Raw genomic sequence first — 17671 nt, forward strand, 5'->3', positions numbered from 1 at the left:
AAATCCTGTGAGATGTTCTGTTCTCCAGAATAGATGGAATTAGTATGTGCCCTATGGGAAGAAATATAAATAGTGCATAAATATAATATACTTCTAAGTGAGAAATGAGAGACATGTAATTAAAAAAGGGTCTAAAGAAATAGATGCTTCATGATGATGAACATTTGAGGCACTTACTTACCTGTACTCTGAATTTAATCATCCAAAAAGAAAAAAAAAATCCACTCATTAGGACTCAAATACATGAACTTAACTTATAAAATAATGAAGTCTGGTGTGAAGTTCAGTCAGATATTTAGTGGGGCTTACTTGGAGAGATATACAGTGCAAATCTCAAACCCAGCCATGTAACTATAACTTACCTCAATGTCCTCTTTTCCTACCTGTACAGCAATGATTAACAGGAAAAAAGAAGTCACCCAAAAGACGTACATCTTAATTTGTCCATGATCTTTCCTCCACAAAGAGTTGCCAAGGCCATTTTGACAGCAAAAACAGAAATCTTGCCATGTCCTTCTCTGTTCAAGAGTAGAAAGTAGACATATTTTATAATATGGACCTCTTTTCATTTCCAAAATGTGTATCACTGACATGACATATTGTAATGCACACTATATGGGGGTTCACATATGAAGAAACGAGACCTTTAAAATGAAAGTTTGTTTTGGGGGAACACCTATCAGTGCCTTGTTTGGTAAAGTTCTCAGAAGAGATTTATTAAGTATATGAAGCTCAGTATTAAACTATTTATCTCACTGTACACTAAGGTGATGATTATTAACTGCTATTGGTGTTACAGTAGGACTGGAAGGCACCTATCATGCTTATGGCCTTTCCATCCTAAGTAAGTGCTCTGTCCCTAGAAGACTGCAGCATCTTCAGTCTTACTATAAGGCAGGTAGAATCCACAGGTGCAGCGAAGCAATTTCGATCTGTTATCCAAACTCCTTAGCATCACTTAATAGCTTCCTGTATGTCTGATTAATGACATCAGTGGAAACACATCGTCATCATGTCTTAAAAAAGACAGTGTCAGCCAATATTTTGTGGGCTTTACAAAATGGCACCCATGTCTCCTTCCAAATTCTACTGACAGGGTTAATGATGGGACCAGATAATAAAGGTATGTGTCATTTTTTGGAAGCAGAAGTTCTGTGACCTTTGGTCTTTATCAGGGAACATTACAATTATAAGGGATTTCCTGTTAAAAGATATATAATTATATCTTAGATAGCATAGTCTAAGTGCAGTGGCAACAGCAATACATAGAAATGTAGCTCTCCCCATCAATACTTACGAAATTACTCTGCTGTCACCCACAATTCTAATGAAGGAAATGTCAGTCTGATCAGAACTAAAAGATAAATTGATTCTGGAAAGACACAGAGCTTGTGACTCTCTCTCCGCTAACCCAAAACCAGACTAATATATATATATACATACATACACAAGCATATATAGTAAACATGAATGTGACACTCACATCAGTACATTAAAGCATGCTACATGCTTCACTGCTATGTTCATTAAGTCACTCATACTTTGGAAAATAAGTGAGTTCCCTAAGCTTGGGTAGTTAACAACCTTTACAGTTTGGTGAACTGGATTCAGGCCCAGCTCAGTGTAACCCACGATTCTGAGTGTTAATTCCAAACATTCTTTACACACATTTAAAATTCTGCTTTTTGTCAGAAATTCAACCAGAGATGTAGACAAAAAGAATGAAATCCACTACTTCGGCATTTAATAAAGAAATCTTTATGATGTTCTTTAATGTTGGCTTTTATGAACATTTTCTTTTCCATTAAATTGTGTTCTTTTTGACTGGTTTTATAAAATTAAAATTACACTATAGGAATTTCAGAATATCATCCAGTCTTCCGTACTTCCACCCCTCGTTGGCTGGATTCTAACTGGTGTAAACCAGGACCTAGCAATGCTGTAGCTATGCCTGAGAATTTGGCTATTTTGTGCATGCTGTCCTTTAGACCTTTGGGGATTTTCCTGCACTGTTTAACCACGAGGTGTTCATTTGGCATTAAAACAGTTGTTATACTCAAGAAAAAGAAATGCTAAGTGGAAGCAATGGCATTATTAAGAAGCAATGGAAGAATAAGAAGAAAAGCTTAAGCCCTTGTGGAAGCGCTTCAGATTGAGACTATTTTCCAGCAGGTTTAGTTGCATTTACTAACAGGATTATCTTCTTGAATGGCAGACACATATCAACTCGCTTTCAGCTTTCCACCCCACAGCCATCAGCTTTTCCCATACTCAAATGGTTATGGAACAGAAAAAAGAAAAGATTCCATTTATCTTTTCAATATCTCTGTTTGAGTTGATTAGTTTTGACACAGTATTTTGTATTGGCCATTTGTATTCATAAAAACATCACTAGAGCCAGCATAAATTCAATTTGCCCTTCAAATACATGTGCATGTGCATACACGCACACACATGCATAAACAAATACATCTGACTGATGAACGGACAGGATAATGGGACCTAACAATTGCCAATATCATGTGGATCCAGAAGTGCCCCAAGCCATGCCTAAGCACTATGGATGCCCTTGACTGGCGGCACCAGGGCCTCCTCGCTCACAGCATTTGCTGCGTAACAGCAAATGCCGAAGCAGCGCCTCACAGCAGCAGGAAGATCCCTACTGAAGTCAGTGCTCTCTGAAAGAAGCTTTGGGCTGGTTAATGCAAAGAGAGAGAAATTTTACTAAGGGAAATCAGGAGAGGACAGAAAATATTTTGATTATATATAGCACCTCTTTTACTGAGGTTACCTTTTGGATCCCTGCAGAAAAGCACCACAAATGGTGGGAAAGGCAAACCTTGAAGCTGCTAGGCACTTGGCAACAACACAGGACAGAGTGCCTAGGAAAGGAATGATGGCCAGGGCTTAAGGTTATCTCTGACTGCTTGAGGACACCAGTGCAGAGCAGAAGGTTTCCTCTTTGAATGAAGGCTGCAGAGACACACACCTCCCTCCTCCAAGAGCAAGGAAGCACCACAGACTACCTGATAAAATCCATGTCCTGTACAAGGCTGAGTCCAACTCCAGGGCCTAAATTTGCCTTTTGGGTCAGGAAGGAGAGCGGTACTGAATGGATGACACTGACATTTGTCAGGATCTCCAGCAGTACTCATACTGAGAGAGCCATACGGTGGGGAAAGCTATTAAGAAGTAACACCACATCTTCAGAAATAGCAAATGCGTCCCATGAAATGGACATCAATACAATAAGATTTTTTTCATTAACTGGGCATGAAGCGGTTAAAGGAATCGTAAGAGGCATTAAGCACTTTGAGTTATCTCTTCCAAAATTCATTCAGTTACTGGTAGGCCTCCTGCTGCCCACCTTAATCAAGGCAGCCAATTCTGAAATGTCAAAGGCTGTAATTAAATATTCCCATTTTCACAAACAGGTTTCAGAGAGGAAATTTTACTGGAATCAAGCAAAATTCTTTCTTTTGTTTAGGAGAGCCAAATGCATAATGACCAGATCTCTGAAATGCATTTTTTAGCTGGACTTCCTTGGCAAAAGCTAGCTTGCCTGAACAGTTCTCAATGATTAGTGAAGGTGGAGCAGGAATTCAACACTTCACAGCTCTGAGCAGATGAACGAGCAAGACGTTATCCTTACAAAACAGATACTGAACATCTTCATGTACTGAACTCTGTATGATTCAAATGTGCATGTGATTAAACATGGGCATGAATATTTCTTCAAGCCCCTAGAGCCAGCTCAGGTCTGCTCCATAGCCCAGAGCTCACAGCTCCATTTGTAGGACAGGTATAGGCCTATATATATATTGTCCTATTTATAGTTTCTTATACAGTACTTGTGTGCCAGTGAAGGAAGTATGCTGTTATTTCATAAACCCAGTTAACCACATTGAAGCAAAAGCTGTTGCCCAATTTTAACACGTGGTTAAAAAAATAAATCAGGCATGTTTTGTCCAGATTTTTTAAGTCTTACCACCTGGTTTTGGTCTGACCAGGTCATCTGCTACATGACTTTCACACACTAATAGCAAATAAATTGAAGCAGCATTTGTGTTTGTAAACTCTCATTTTGTTGACTTGCAGTTCTATGCATTTACACTTTGGTTTTGGCTTAGCATGAAGGAGCATCAGAGTCGGTGTCATGTGAAATCTTGGGCACTATAGTTTTTTCCCATTTTTTCTTCCCTTCAGGGTTGAGCAGCAGGGAAATATAATTATCACTAGGTCTAATGAATCCCCAAGGCCATGAAAAGAATCATAAAAAACTGGAATGAATGTTCACAGCACAGGTAGTGGGCAAGCTGGCTGACATGCCATATCATTTCACCGTGGATCCTCTTAAATTTTACTGGCCAGGCTCTAGCTCTTGAGAAAACATCTGTATTGCAGGCCTGCCAGAGGGCAGAGAAACCTGACAGGTTTTCAGTGGGCTATAAACAAACGAAGAAGCTCTGTTCAAAGCTTGGATGAGCTTCTGCCAGCATTGTACAGGCAAGAGTAGAACTAAATAAATGAGACAGTGGTAGGCTTATTAGATTTTAATTTACATGTGAACATGTCCCTTGTTATTCCTTCATATATGTAAGTCACAGGCTCTTTTTCTACACCCCCTTTCTTTGGATTTTGAACAGGACATGAGAAGCCACACAACCTTGTCTGGACTTGCCCACAGTACAGCAGCAGTGGCCATCATTCTGCATAGCCACAAACACCACACACATCCGTGATCACTTAAAACAGCCTTCTCATCTGTACTGAAGAGCTGTTTGGTCTTGGTGTACTGTTTTGGTCTTAGAAAGCTGTTCTGGGTTTTTCAAGATTATTTGGTTTCGTTTCCTGTAGTCTGCATTCATACAATCAGATGTGATCATACTCCCTGCTCACAGCAGAGGGGATAGAACCAGATGATCTTTAAGGTCCCTTCTGAACCAAATCGTTCCGTGTTTCTACAATATTAACATTTATCAATAAACACAAAAAATAATTCCCCAGTAGCCATCTAGAAGGTTGGATAGCATTTCTGCAGGCCATCTCATTCCTTAAAACAAGAGGCTAAGAAACAGAGGGGTGAACCCAGATTGAAGATAAAGGGATTATTTGCGGGTGACTGTTGTGATTTCAGTATGATTCGTCCACCTAGTAAAACCCCTTTTTTCATCAGGGAATTCTGCAGGCAATTTAGTTTAACTGTGCAGTTTCTATAAATGGGGGGAGAGTGAGAAAAATACTTCATCCTGCCTCCCAGTTCCACCCCTGTTCCCCCTATCTCCTATGCACTGCTTCCCTCTGAGCATGGGACCACAAGAAAAGACCTTGCTCCTCCTACTACTTGCTGAAAGACCTTTCTGCTGCACTGCAGGGGAAGGAAGGGAGAAGAGCCACATTGGAAGCAGAGATCTTGGCTCTGGTTAGACCCAGCAGCTCCCACACTGCCTCTCTAGCATGTAGAGTCACCTTCCTCCCTCTGTTTCCCAGAAATGGAAATCTGGACCAACAGTGGTCGCTAAACCAACACCTGACCCAAAATGTCAATAATCTGAAGCATACTTAAGAGTGGGGCATACTAGATGCTTAACTTACACATCTACATCTGTGATAGGTGTCCAAACTCCGTTATAGTGAAGTGAGAACTAGCTGACACAGATCCTCACAAAGCCTGAACTTGGATATGTCAGATTGCACCTGAACTTCATCCAGATGTTTTGCTCATTGGAATAGGGTGAGAGGCAGCTGTTCCCTACCTGGGACCCTCCTTCTGGGAGTCCTTCGGGTGTCTCTGTCCTTTTGGGAAGTGCATCCTATACACCCTGCTTGAAGCAGCATGGCAGGCTGAGCTGCGGATTGGCGAACAGAGTGGGGGTCACAGCTCCTCAACCCCAGGAGGTCCTTACGGCAGCCCCAAAACGGCTCATGAGTCACAGCCCATGGGATGTTTTCAGGGATCGCAAAACCTTGTCCCTTTAGGCACATTATGTTTTCCTCCAGGAGAGTAAAATAAAATCCTCTCCTCTGCAAGTAGCCTTGATGTCTTACTGAGATCTCTACCCCTGTTACAGCTACAAAACAAGCACAGTATTGCAGGTCTTGCTTCCACAGTCCTGGGTCTTTCCTTGTGTTTACCGGCTGGGAAGCTGTTTGCATGCACCAATGTATGTGTCCAGTCAGTCTCACTGTCCTTTTAGTGCTCTTGTCACAGCCACAACTGTATAAATTAAAATGCTTGTTCCTTCTTTTGTTGCCCTTGGGGGGAGAAAAATATTCCTGAAGGCTACAGTTTTACAACGGGGGCCAGAGGGGAGGTTGGGTGCAGCCTTGTCGTGTGGAACATCTACTTTGTCTCACTGTTGCCATGGCAACCGAGCTGCCAGTCGAAAGGTGCTCAGTGGTACCCAGCATCCAGGCCCAGGGCCCTCAAGCGAAAGGATGGCGAAGGGGGTGGGGGTGAGGGGAGAGGGAAAGGGAGAGGGGCAGCATACTTACTTGATGTGTCATGGGCAATGTTTTCAGCTGGTAGATTTTTGAAATGCAAGCCATAAAGAAGCAATAGGTCATCTGCATCTGTCAGACTGAACCACTGCTCCCCGATAACTCGATTTTGAGCACTGCAAATATTGCAGTATAGGTTGATGACTGAATTCAGAAACACTAATAAGTGTACACAGTATATTCATTACAGTAAGTGGCTTGCTCCATCTCAAAGCTGTCCTTTTTGTAATATGGGTCCCATGCAGTAATAAACAACACGAATTTCAGCATCACCTCCAGGTCTTTATCCTATTTCTGTCATGGTCTCAAAATCATGCTGTACTGGCATGAGCCAGAAAAGAAATTACTTACAGCTGCAAGAACTTGCAGGAAAATGAGCTCTTTCAAAATAACGAGCTATTAACCCGTGTCACTTCTGCAGAGGCATTGCAGTGGTGTCAGCCGCTGGTGTGTCAATAAATAACAAGGCAAATTAGAAGTGGATGTAAATTTGTTTCTGTAGATAATTCTTCTTTGATATGAACTGGAACAAGTCTGAGTAACTGGATGAAAACACAGTTGTGCTGAATTTGGCTCGACAGAATGGAAAGCAGAGGTCCTTAATTTAGGTTGTCTCCCTAGTTAGCACTATTCACACGCTCATTATTTGGGTCAGGATTGAGTTGTACAATTGTATTCCAAAGACATTTCCAGACATTTCAAGTAAAATCCTTTTCCCAGCTGGGAGAGGAGGGAAGAAATGCAGACTTACGGATCAAAGGCCGCCAGCAGGAAGTTGAGCAGCAAGCTGATGGATTGCTCCACGTTGATCTGGTGGGTGGTCGGCATCCGTTTGTTGAGCTGGTAGAAGATGGTTGAAATCACAGCTTCCAGGCGAGCCACGTTCAGCTCGATGCTGGGATCCAGGTTGTTCAGCGCGTTCTCCCGCAAGGCTTCTATCACGTTCCAGATGTCCACCAAGTGCACTAGGGGACAGCAGAGGAAGAGTCAGCGGGGACACGCGCTCCTGAAAGCAACTGAGAGAGAAAAGTCACCCCATCCCACAGGGTGGGGAATAACAGAACCACACAGGACACGCTTCATGAATAATTAAAGGAAAGAATGTATTTTCCACCTCTGAGAATTGTAAGTTGGAAGAGGAAAGAGCAAATACAATTCAAATCCGTTAATAAGGAAACAATACATTGATATTATTATTTGTAATGAGTACTACTCCAGCCCAGGAAATCATTCCTCATTGTATAAATTATTGAATTAAAAGTCTGTATTTTACAGAAATCACTGGAAGGTAAACTTATGCTAATTGCTTTTCCGAACCGTGCCTCTATGAATCCCCATTCAGAAATTACTCTTAGATATTAATTTGCATAGCAGATGGGCTTTTCTGAAGATCCTACGAATACCAAGTGCTTAACTCGTACTGACATTTTGAAAATTCTTCTCAGCAATTGGTATGGAAAGCAAAATATTTTACAGAAACAGAACTGTAATTGAGTCAGGGCAGACAAGCTACATTTAAACAAAGAACACGTAATAAAGTGATCCCAAAGTCATATTTCATGTCTTCTAAATATATTTGCCAAAGGATTTGTTTAATCTCTCTCTTTGATAAAGTCCCAGTCTAAACTGAATTTCATGGGGGCTGTTTTTACCTACAAGGACAACTTAAAGGACAGTCTCTGCTTACCCTTCATATTGTACCCAAACAGAAATCCTGTTTGCATAGCACTGCTATTGTGGCAGTGTGATCAACTTGCTGCAGACTGGCATTTCCAGAAGCAGTGGACTATGCCAAAGATAAAAAGCCCCACACTCATCCAAAATTCAGATTTACTTCAAACCTGAGCTCAAAGAATCATCCTTTTCTTAAGTATTACCTCCTGTCCTACTAAGCTGTCAGTAAGAAACAAATCATGAGGTTCAAGGTGCAGATTCCTTTTTTTTAACTGGAGAAAATACTGTCTAGTTCTTATTACTTAGCATGGCGATTTGTCTTATGACATATCAAGAGCCATTTCTATGTGGAAGGAGGTGCAATTTTTTGGTGGATAGAGGAATTTAACTCTATTCCTCATCATTACATTTTTACTCACTTGGTTTGCAGGGCCTGTCTCAGATTGCAATGTGACATGATGGTCTGATGGTAGGGAAATGTAAGCTGATACCAGACAGATAATGAAACCAGATATAGTCTTTTTACTGAGTCTAGAATTTTTCTCTATGATCAGGTTTCTTTTCTTCTACCTCAGGAAAAAAATAATCTCTAACACCCTGCTATCACATGTGTAAGCCCAAGGAGCAAGATACACCATAGAGGTCAGTGGCCACAGCAGCAGCAACTACTTCCCCCAAGCACTAGACAAGGCACTTTTGCACTTCTTGCTGTGCTCTAGCAAATAATTGGGAAACCCCCAAAAATGCAGTTCCATCATGACACCTGAATATTTATTTGGCCTTTGTATTAAAAGGAAACTTCTACAGGTGACCTCGTATGCTAGCAGTTGTATACATACTGGTGGTATATATACACAACCTTTCTGAGCTTCTCCTTTTGTCTTCTAGATAGAGGAAGAGCGTTTTCCCCATACAAAAACCCGGCACCAGTTACAGGGTGTTTTAAATCATTCAACCAGTTTTCACTCTCCAGTTGCTACACAAGTAAGTTGGGTAAGCAGGAGACAAATGATCTCCAGGAAGACAGCCTGCACATAATGACTGCCCCTTTCTGGGCAGCATCTCCACATGGCTCAGAGGCCAGACCAGGCAGAGAAGCATAGGAGTCACCAGAGAGGAGAACATCATCTGGTCCAGGTCTGTAAGGCAGCCAAGATAAAAATACAGAGCAATATGCCAGAAGATGCAGCAACAGGCCGGAACATGTGCATGTATTTTGTGCCCTTGTTAAGAGGGGAAGGCCAGGTAGAAATCAGAAGGTTAAACCCAGTGTTTCCCTCAAAGTCTAGCTGTTGCTGGCCATGAGAACTGTCTCTAGTAATTTAGACAGAGTAGATGAAGGAGGAGGTGCTGCCAGCAGCAGTTTCACCAGGCTGGCTTCTGGGTGTGAGAGTGTGTGTGCAAGCTGTTGAATCTGAACAGTAGCTACACTAACAAGGTACAATGTGGGAAATTACCAGGCATAACAAATAAAAAACACAGGGAGCAATACATATGCCGATGGCTAACCTTGAGCTGAGACTGCACCACCAAGGTACCGACCTGAGAAACAGCACAAACGGGTACTAGCTTAACACACTGCTGACTGGGGCAGAAATTACTAGGGCAACTCTATCATAAATCCTGAACAAGGATGTAAAATCAGCAACGCTGGAGCTAGTGGGAAAAGAATAAAAAGGGACAGGTGGTTTATCTGCTGAGCATGAGTGTGGTAGAGGAAAAAAGCATGGGGGAGGAAAAGGGTAACTAAAAGGGTAACAAATCACACCATCAGCTTCCCGGGGTACCTTCCAAGCAGCCCTGCACTGGGGCAGCATGGAGGACTGAACACAGCCATAAGTGTGCTGTTTTGACCGAACTTGCTTACTTCTGCAGTGGTGGGGAACTGTGGTGGTTTCCCTAGTACTCATAAAAGGATATTCAGGGACGAGGAACCAGACATCCAGACACTAACTGTGAGAATTCCACCCAGTAATTTAACTTTAATTGCTATAGCCTAGTAGTGGAAAACTCTTGAATAAGAGAGCATGGAAGAAAACAGCTCTTGTAAGGAATGAGGATGAAATGGGGCTTGGAGTCTTTATTCTTCACATGATGCAGTATGGATACTATGTGACTGTCACATTTTACACCCACCAACCCCCCATCACCCTCCCCAACATTATATTTTTCATAACGCAGTCATATCCAGAGCTGGTTTTTATCATGGTCCTTGGAAGGGAAATATCCAGAGGCTAGCAGACATGGGACTAATAGTATCGGTAATCTAACATACCTGAGGGAAAAATATTTGGTTTAGTGTTAACTCTAACCTGAGTGCCTCATAAGGTATCCTGATATTCATTGGTATGCCAGGAAGGTAGGGCACAAGAATCAGAAAATGACTTACTGGAAATTACACACCAGTAAAAGTCCCCCACCCACCATAAAATATTAGTCTCAAGGAACTGCTGTGCATTTCTACTATAAATAATTTTACTTAGGCTTTTTTTTTTTTTTTCAGAAACACTTAGGTTCCACTTGAAGCTGAATAAACAACAATCCTGCTGCACCATTTTACTTTGCATTTTATTCATGAATTTCAAATCTTTTTACCGAGGCTGGAAAGTAATGCTTCCTGGAGGAGGAAATGGAAAATGGACAAGAGCCAGACTTTTTAACAAGATCTACTAATTTTGAAAATATCTGTTGAAATGTCTAGCTCAGAATCACAAGAAGAGTTTGTTAGACTGCTGTACAGAGGACTGAAGTCTCTGGACTTAACTCAGCCAGTTGTTATGAACAAGAATTCACGCACCTCAATTTAAATGTCAAAAATTAGGTGTCTACAGCCAACTGGTTATCAAGGCTCCCTCTAATGTCAGGGAGAGAAAAAGGCACCTTAAAGCATCTGGAGACATGTGAGACGAAGAGTGCTTTGAAGGTGCACATATTACTTCGCTGTCTACAGGCACAGCCGAGAGTGACAAGTTTACATGGGACATGTAACCCCAAAGCTGGTAAAGTTAACTGAGTTAAATCCCACACCTTGCTCTTTAAACATTAAGAAAAGATGACTTTTCTGTTCTACTACATAGCCTATAACAATTCAGGTTTTGCATATAATATGAATAATAAATATTTTAATCTGTATGAACAGCCACCAGATCCTGTCATAGTCATGGCCTCCTACACTGCATGGCTCAACCTTCGCAGATATATCTGGGTGGAGTGCCCTGCTGACCACTTCAAGTCCTCTTTCTTTTAAGTTTACTCACACAGTAAACAGATACTAACATCTTATACCATGCTGCCAAGGCAACCTATTAACACTGGGAAAAGGCAGAGTAAAACACAGGCCTCTGCAAGCTCCACTTACATGTTTCTACTATTAGAAAGTTATGCCTACAGCTAATATAGGTACCTGTAGTCTTTTCAACCTAACATCAGCCCTGCAAACATTGCACAGGCTTACATTCCTCTAATTTTCATCCTCTTGGCTGCCCATTTTCTACAATACCTGCTGGGCCCATTTATTTGCCCTCCCCTCAGCCTGCTTTAATCTCACCGAAGAAGGCCTATCTCCTTACTTGGTTTGCATAACAAGTGGTGCAATAGACCCCAAATCTGACTTCTAGGCAGTACTATGATGCTAACAAGGGGAGTCTGCAGCACAACAAACTAGCTTACAGATGCAAGAGAGCTTTCTTTCTCCTAAAATCTGCTTTAAATTCCCTCAACAAAGTTATACTCCATAGAGCTGTTCCTCATTTCTCATTGGTGTTGCTGCTTTTGTTGCCTTAACCACATTTACCCTAAAAAGGGAATTATCCCTCAGCATGACAAAGATGCCCTTTCTGAAATGGGCTACAGAAATCTGTCAGCTGTTTCTTCAGTGTAAGCAGATGATCACTAGGCAGCAGGAGGAAAAGCTGCTTGCACCTTGCACCTGTGTGGGATAAGGCAACCTGAAACTGTGCAACCAGCCATTCTTCACTGCAAAACTACACATTTCCCTTTAGATTTTCTGTTAAGCGATTCCTAAAGTCACAGGTAAGCTAAACTTCCGCATTATTAGATCTTCTGTGGCAAACAGAGTCTTCTAATTCAGCTTTTATGAGATTAAGTAGTATTTAAACACTGTCAGAGAGGGTTTCATATTTGAGCATGTTCCAGTGATTAGTCAATGTGGGACCATGCAGGTGAGCAGCGTTACAGGTGGCTGCCATTCACTCCACAGCAATGCATACTTTGAGGAGACCCTGGCTGAACTGCAGAGAATTAAGATGAATGCCTGAAAATAACAAATATTTCCTTCAGCAGATTCCATCACTCTCAAAACAGGCGGAGAGTGCCGGTTGCCAGCACATTGCAACTGAATTGATCCCTCACTCCGCAGGACAGAAGGGTGAATGAAGGATGGCTGGCTCCGTTCAAAAGGAGTTTTGTATTTTCTTCAAACTAAAACGTTTCCAGACACCCTTGAAGTTTTCATCCTGCCCTTCTGCCTTTACCTGTGTTTAGAACATTTTTTCCTATTGCCTTTTACTACTTCGATGGTCAAAAAGCGCAGTTAGCCGTTACAGTGCAAAATTCCATCCCCTACAAGTCTGTCAACAGGTCCATGTGTGTGGAAGAGGTGTACTCTGGATACAACTGGAGAAAGCAGAATTTAGGACAAAATTATGGTGCTTACTATAAACACATATGCCAATTTCATTGACCTTGGTCCTCCCCCTTCAAGTGTTTTTCAGTCTGTTCATTAGTGGGAACCAATGTATTTTTTAATTCATTGTAACTAGTAACTTTAATTTACTTGCAACTAGTTAATTTTCTGTTTGGTGGATAAAGGTATCTTAACTGCCAACATATGAGAGAAAAGATGGACTATACTCATCTTTTTTTCAACTCAAAGCAAAGAAATTAAAATTTATTTATGCAGTGAAAAAAGAACTCTTCTTTCTATCATGCAGTTTACTTAGAATTATGGAAAGGCTGTGAGATATAATCTTGGATATACCACTAATCTCAAAGGAGGCAGATTACTTCAAACATCAGTTGTCAAGAAATGAAGTTGCCCTAAGCAAGCATAAAAACCCCCTGCAGTGGAGTTTATCTTCTAAGTAGTAAAAAAAAAAAAAGGAAAAAAAGATAAAATTAAACCCAGCCTATGTGCTTAAGCTTTCTTACCATTAAAATGATCTACTTATGCAAAAATCCTCATCTGTTCAACTGCATTTCTTGTATTCCACCTGAACCATGAACTCTACAATGTTATCTTTCCATTTATTACTAAATGAACATGGAAGAGGAGATTACATTTAATCAAACAAGGAAAGTGACTAAATTAGGGCTTTAATAATCAATGCAAATTTACTTAACTTAGAGTAAGGTCTACCTAAATCTAGGTTAAACATGCCAAATTGATAGTTAGGATGGAATTCCTTCATGATAGATTTTCCTTTGTTGGCAAATGCAGGAAAAACTTTTCAAGAAGTATTAACTTAAATTATTTAAAAAAGTTTTAATATACATGCCACTGAAATTTGAGTCCAGCAAAGCTCTTACAGGCGTGCTTGAGCTCAAACATACTAGCACTGTCAGTTGAAATCAACGACATCTGAATGCATGTCAGGTCTTTCAGGTGTATTTCATTAAAAGGGAAAGATTTACATTTCCTCCTCTAACAATCCTAGAAATATTATAAAATATGTCAGACAATTCTTCTTTTTTTCATTAGAATCTATGAACCCGTCACAAATCAGGGTACTGGAGCCATTTGTCACCATCACTGCTATGAAGCCCTGGGAAGCCACTCGCTCCTGTTGGGCTCCCTCTCTCCTCCTGCCGAGAGGGTAATGGAGGACTGAGACAGGAGGGTAGTGGAGGGCTGAGCGAGGCATGTTTTCCCTCTAAACCACAGCAGGCTGTGGCCACGCTGGCCCTGAAACCAATCAGCTATAGCACGATCACCAAAGGCTTTGTCTGCACGTCCCGCCACCCCGCAGACCGGCACTCCAGCTAGGAGGGATTGCAATCTTTCACGCTCCCTGGTGCCAAATGACATGAAAAAAGGAATTGCACCAGGGTGTTGCTTCTGCTCAGGACTAAAAATGAGGTACCCAGCTCTCTGGCTGGGTACGTCTGGTAACAGCTCTCACCCTACACAGCCTGGCACATCCAGGATATTCATTGCCCAAATATCTGAACCTGCGCTCGGTCTGTACCTGGAAATGTCCTGTACACACCCCACAGGTGTGAGGTACGGATCGGCCCAGTGAGAAGCTGGACTGTGGCTATCAGTCTGCACAAGTGATGCCTGCCCATCAGGAGCCTGTGCCTCTGTGCACGTGCTGGCCAGCTGCACACTGCACGCACAGGAGATGTGTCTGAGTGCCAAACCGGGCTGCTCGGTGTCTGGAAATCAGTAGGACATGGTGAATACAACTGAGGCACTGAAAATTATGGGGAAAGGTTTTAAAGACTCTCTTCTCCACCTAGCTGGGCATGCATGCCTGTGTCTTCATCTACTGTTCTGCCCAGAAGAAAAATGAGTTATTCTAAAGCCTTCCGAGATTGTGCTCGCTACACTACATTAAACACACGTGGCCTGTTGGAAAGGGTCTGTCAACTTGGCCAAGTGCTACTAATGAGGTATAACCATTCAGGTAACAATACTCCAAGGTGTGGCATTTTTACTTTTGGTACAGTACCTGACACATCCACCAAGGTGTAAGAGTATGTAAAGATCTCCAGTAAAAGTCCTCTCTTTTACATGAATTTTCAATAAAAGTTCATTCTCTCCCTGCTGTCATTTCCTGCCTATTTTGCCTCACCTATATTTAAGTGAAGCCTGAAGGGCTCTCTGTGGGTGGTAGAAGAGGCCATCAGTCTCCCCAAGGAGCAGCGCTAATGACAGTCGATTCTGCAAAAGGGAAGGATGGGCGATGCTCCCTGCAGTGCTGGGCTGGGAAACTGTTGTCATCTACTTACCTACCCAGATGCTGGGTAGTTTCCTATTTTTAAACACTCTTTGAAATAATTTATTTGAAATGCTGAATGAAATGTGACATATATCAATAAAATAACGTAAAAATCTAACTCTAAGCAGCTTAATATTTTGATGACACCAGGAAATGCCATTCAATTAAAAATCTGTACTGTTGCTAGTAGGTCACACAGCTTAAATCCATTGATTATACAAAATTTTCATGTTTTAAGACTTATGTATTTATGAATTCCAGACCAATGTGTAGATAGCAGACCTGTTGCTACTTGTATTCCACAGCCACAAACTGCATAAATCCCCTCAGACAACGGTATCTCTAGATTATGTATCTCTATTATTCTTGCTACCCCACCATACTACTATTTTAATGAGAAAGGTTTTATTTGAGCCATTTGGGCCTCAGTCTGACTAAACAGTTCCTCCACATGGGTTTTGCAAGTGTCAGCTGTAAGTTAGCCAGAGACTTCATGGGGACGTGAGGTAACAAAACTTGGTCAGTAAATACAGACTTTTTCATTTCTCTTAAAATAAGGTCAACTTGCCTTACATCTGAGTTCATATTTCAATTAGTGAAATTACAGCACTGCAAATTTGTAATTAAGTGTAACTCTTCTGTGCAACATTACAGCAAATTGTAAATCTCTCAAGTGTGGGACACAGGGGGAAATGGCCAGCCTCTTTTTAATGGTCTGTGGGGACAGGACAAGGGGCAATGGCCTCAAGTTGGAGCACAGGAAGTTCCGCACCAATATGTGGAAGAACTTTTTCACAGTGTGGGTGACAGAGCCCTGGGACAGGCTGCCCAGGGGGGTTGTGGAGTCTCCATCTCTGGAGATATTCAAGACCTGTCTGGATGCCTCCCTGTGTGACCTGTCCTAGGGAACCTTCTCTGGCAGGGGGGTTGGACTTGATGCTCTCTGGAGGTCCCTTCAAACCCCTGTAATTCTGTCAGTCTGTAATCAGGAAAAAAACTTCTGTACTCCCAAGAGGTGGCAAAAAACAACCTCCCTTAGGCTGGGTGATACTTTTTCTGGAGTTGATTTTCAAAGCATCAGCTCTGTTAAAGATGGAGAATGTGCCCAGAGAAAAAAAAAATCCCATTCCATCTCTCCTGTTTATCAAATTAAACTGCAAGTTCAGAAATGACTGAACAGATGAGAAGAAAACCGTAATTTTAGAGCCTGGCACAGCTCAGACTGTGTGTAACAACCCAAGAAGACAGCACAGCTTTTATAAAGCAGGCGGGACACGGTGCAGAAGCCTTCTGGCAGCTGCGGTCCTGGCCACAGGATGGCACTACTGGGCGTGTTTTAGTAGATGCAGCACAGAGTTGCTGTAACGTTTTAACTCTCTACTGGCACAACGTCGAGCGAGCTAACACGAACCAAAGGCTGCGCATCCCCACTGCTCTCTCCAGAAAATGGCCTTGCCTGTGTGTTGGGTTGGGTAAAGGTTGGATTTGGCAGCGTGGATGTCCTACACAGGCGGTCGCATGTGATGGGCAAATGCTACCAGAGTCATGAGAGGTGGGAAAGGCAGAATGTCTTCATGCTGAATGCTTTCATTGCAGTGATAAAATTTCCTCCTGAAGTGGGTTTCTTCAAATGCCAAGTCTCTCTTTCTCTCTTAAACGACTTCAGGTTTTTTGCCTTTGGTACAACTCCTGTCAGCTCTTTCTAGTCCCCCAAGAAACCGCCCCATGCCATAAGAGGACTGCAGCTTGCTTTGGCGCTGTTTGGAGAAAAAAGCTAGTGCAAAGTAAATGCAAATGTTAACAAATTGGATTATTGATATTTTTCATGAATTCTGAAGTACTATGCGTTGTGTCACCAGCTCTAAGGATACAGGGTATTATCCCCAATCTCGTATTAACTGCTGCTTTCTTAACTAACTGCTTTTTTTGTGTGTGGTGACAGGGGAATATGAAATTTAACAGTTCTTTAAAACAATTTCTTCCCTCATGACTATAGAAAGCATGTTGAGATAACATTCTCAACCTTTAAGGTTCAGTCATATCACAAAGGTCAATGAAAAAGAATGAGCATGTATTAGACATTTAGAACTCCTTGAAGACAAAACCCCCCTTTGGCTCATCTCCTGCTTTTCAGAGTTTGACCCGTGGCTGTTTTGTCTTCTGTAATATATTTTAAAAATCATTTAGGGTTGGCAAGACCATAAACAGCAACACAAGGTAGAGAATACTAATGAAACATGAATTGTGCATTTCCTTGAATACAGATGTAATATTTTAACATATGTGCATATTCTTAAGCTGATCTATATTCTATTAATTCAAATAATTTCTTATGTGATGTGGACTGACTTTGGTCCATAACATTTTCATCTATTAAAAATAATTATATAAATAATGTTGAACTTAATGATTAGGTAAATTGCCTGATACCAAAACTGTATTTTTCTGCCCCAGAACAGAAGAGACACACTGAAGAGTGACGGCATATAGAATCTTAGAATATATACAATTGGAAGGTACCAATAGGGATCATC

General features: G+C 41.6%; 1 protein-coding gene across 2 annotated transcripts in view; it reads right to left on the reverse strand.

Annotated features, from left to right (window-relative positions):
* The window catches only part of DTNA (dystrobrevin alpha), a 183513-nt gene that overhangs the window by 62371 nt on the left and 103471 nt on the right, over positions 1 to 17671 (reverse strand). For both annotated transcript variants that reach the window (XM_084260129.1, XM_084260128.1), the window contains exons 6-7: positions 7253 to 7466; positions 433 to 518 (exon numbers count right to left, since the gene is read on the reverse strand). In XM_084260129.1, coding sequence (XP_084116255.1) covers positions 433 to 518; positions 7253 to 7466 — 300 coding nt within the window. The remainder of the gene's footprint in view (positions 1 to 432; positions 519 to 7252; positions 7467 to 17671) is intronic.

Source organism: Gallinula chloropus (genome assembly GCF_964237585.1).
Source record: "Gallinula chloropus genome assembly, chromosome: 2".
In the NCBI taxonomy this organism is placed as follows: Eukaryota; Metazoa; Chordata; class Aves; order Gruiformes; family Rallidae; genus Gallinula; species Gallinula chloropus.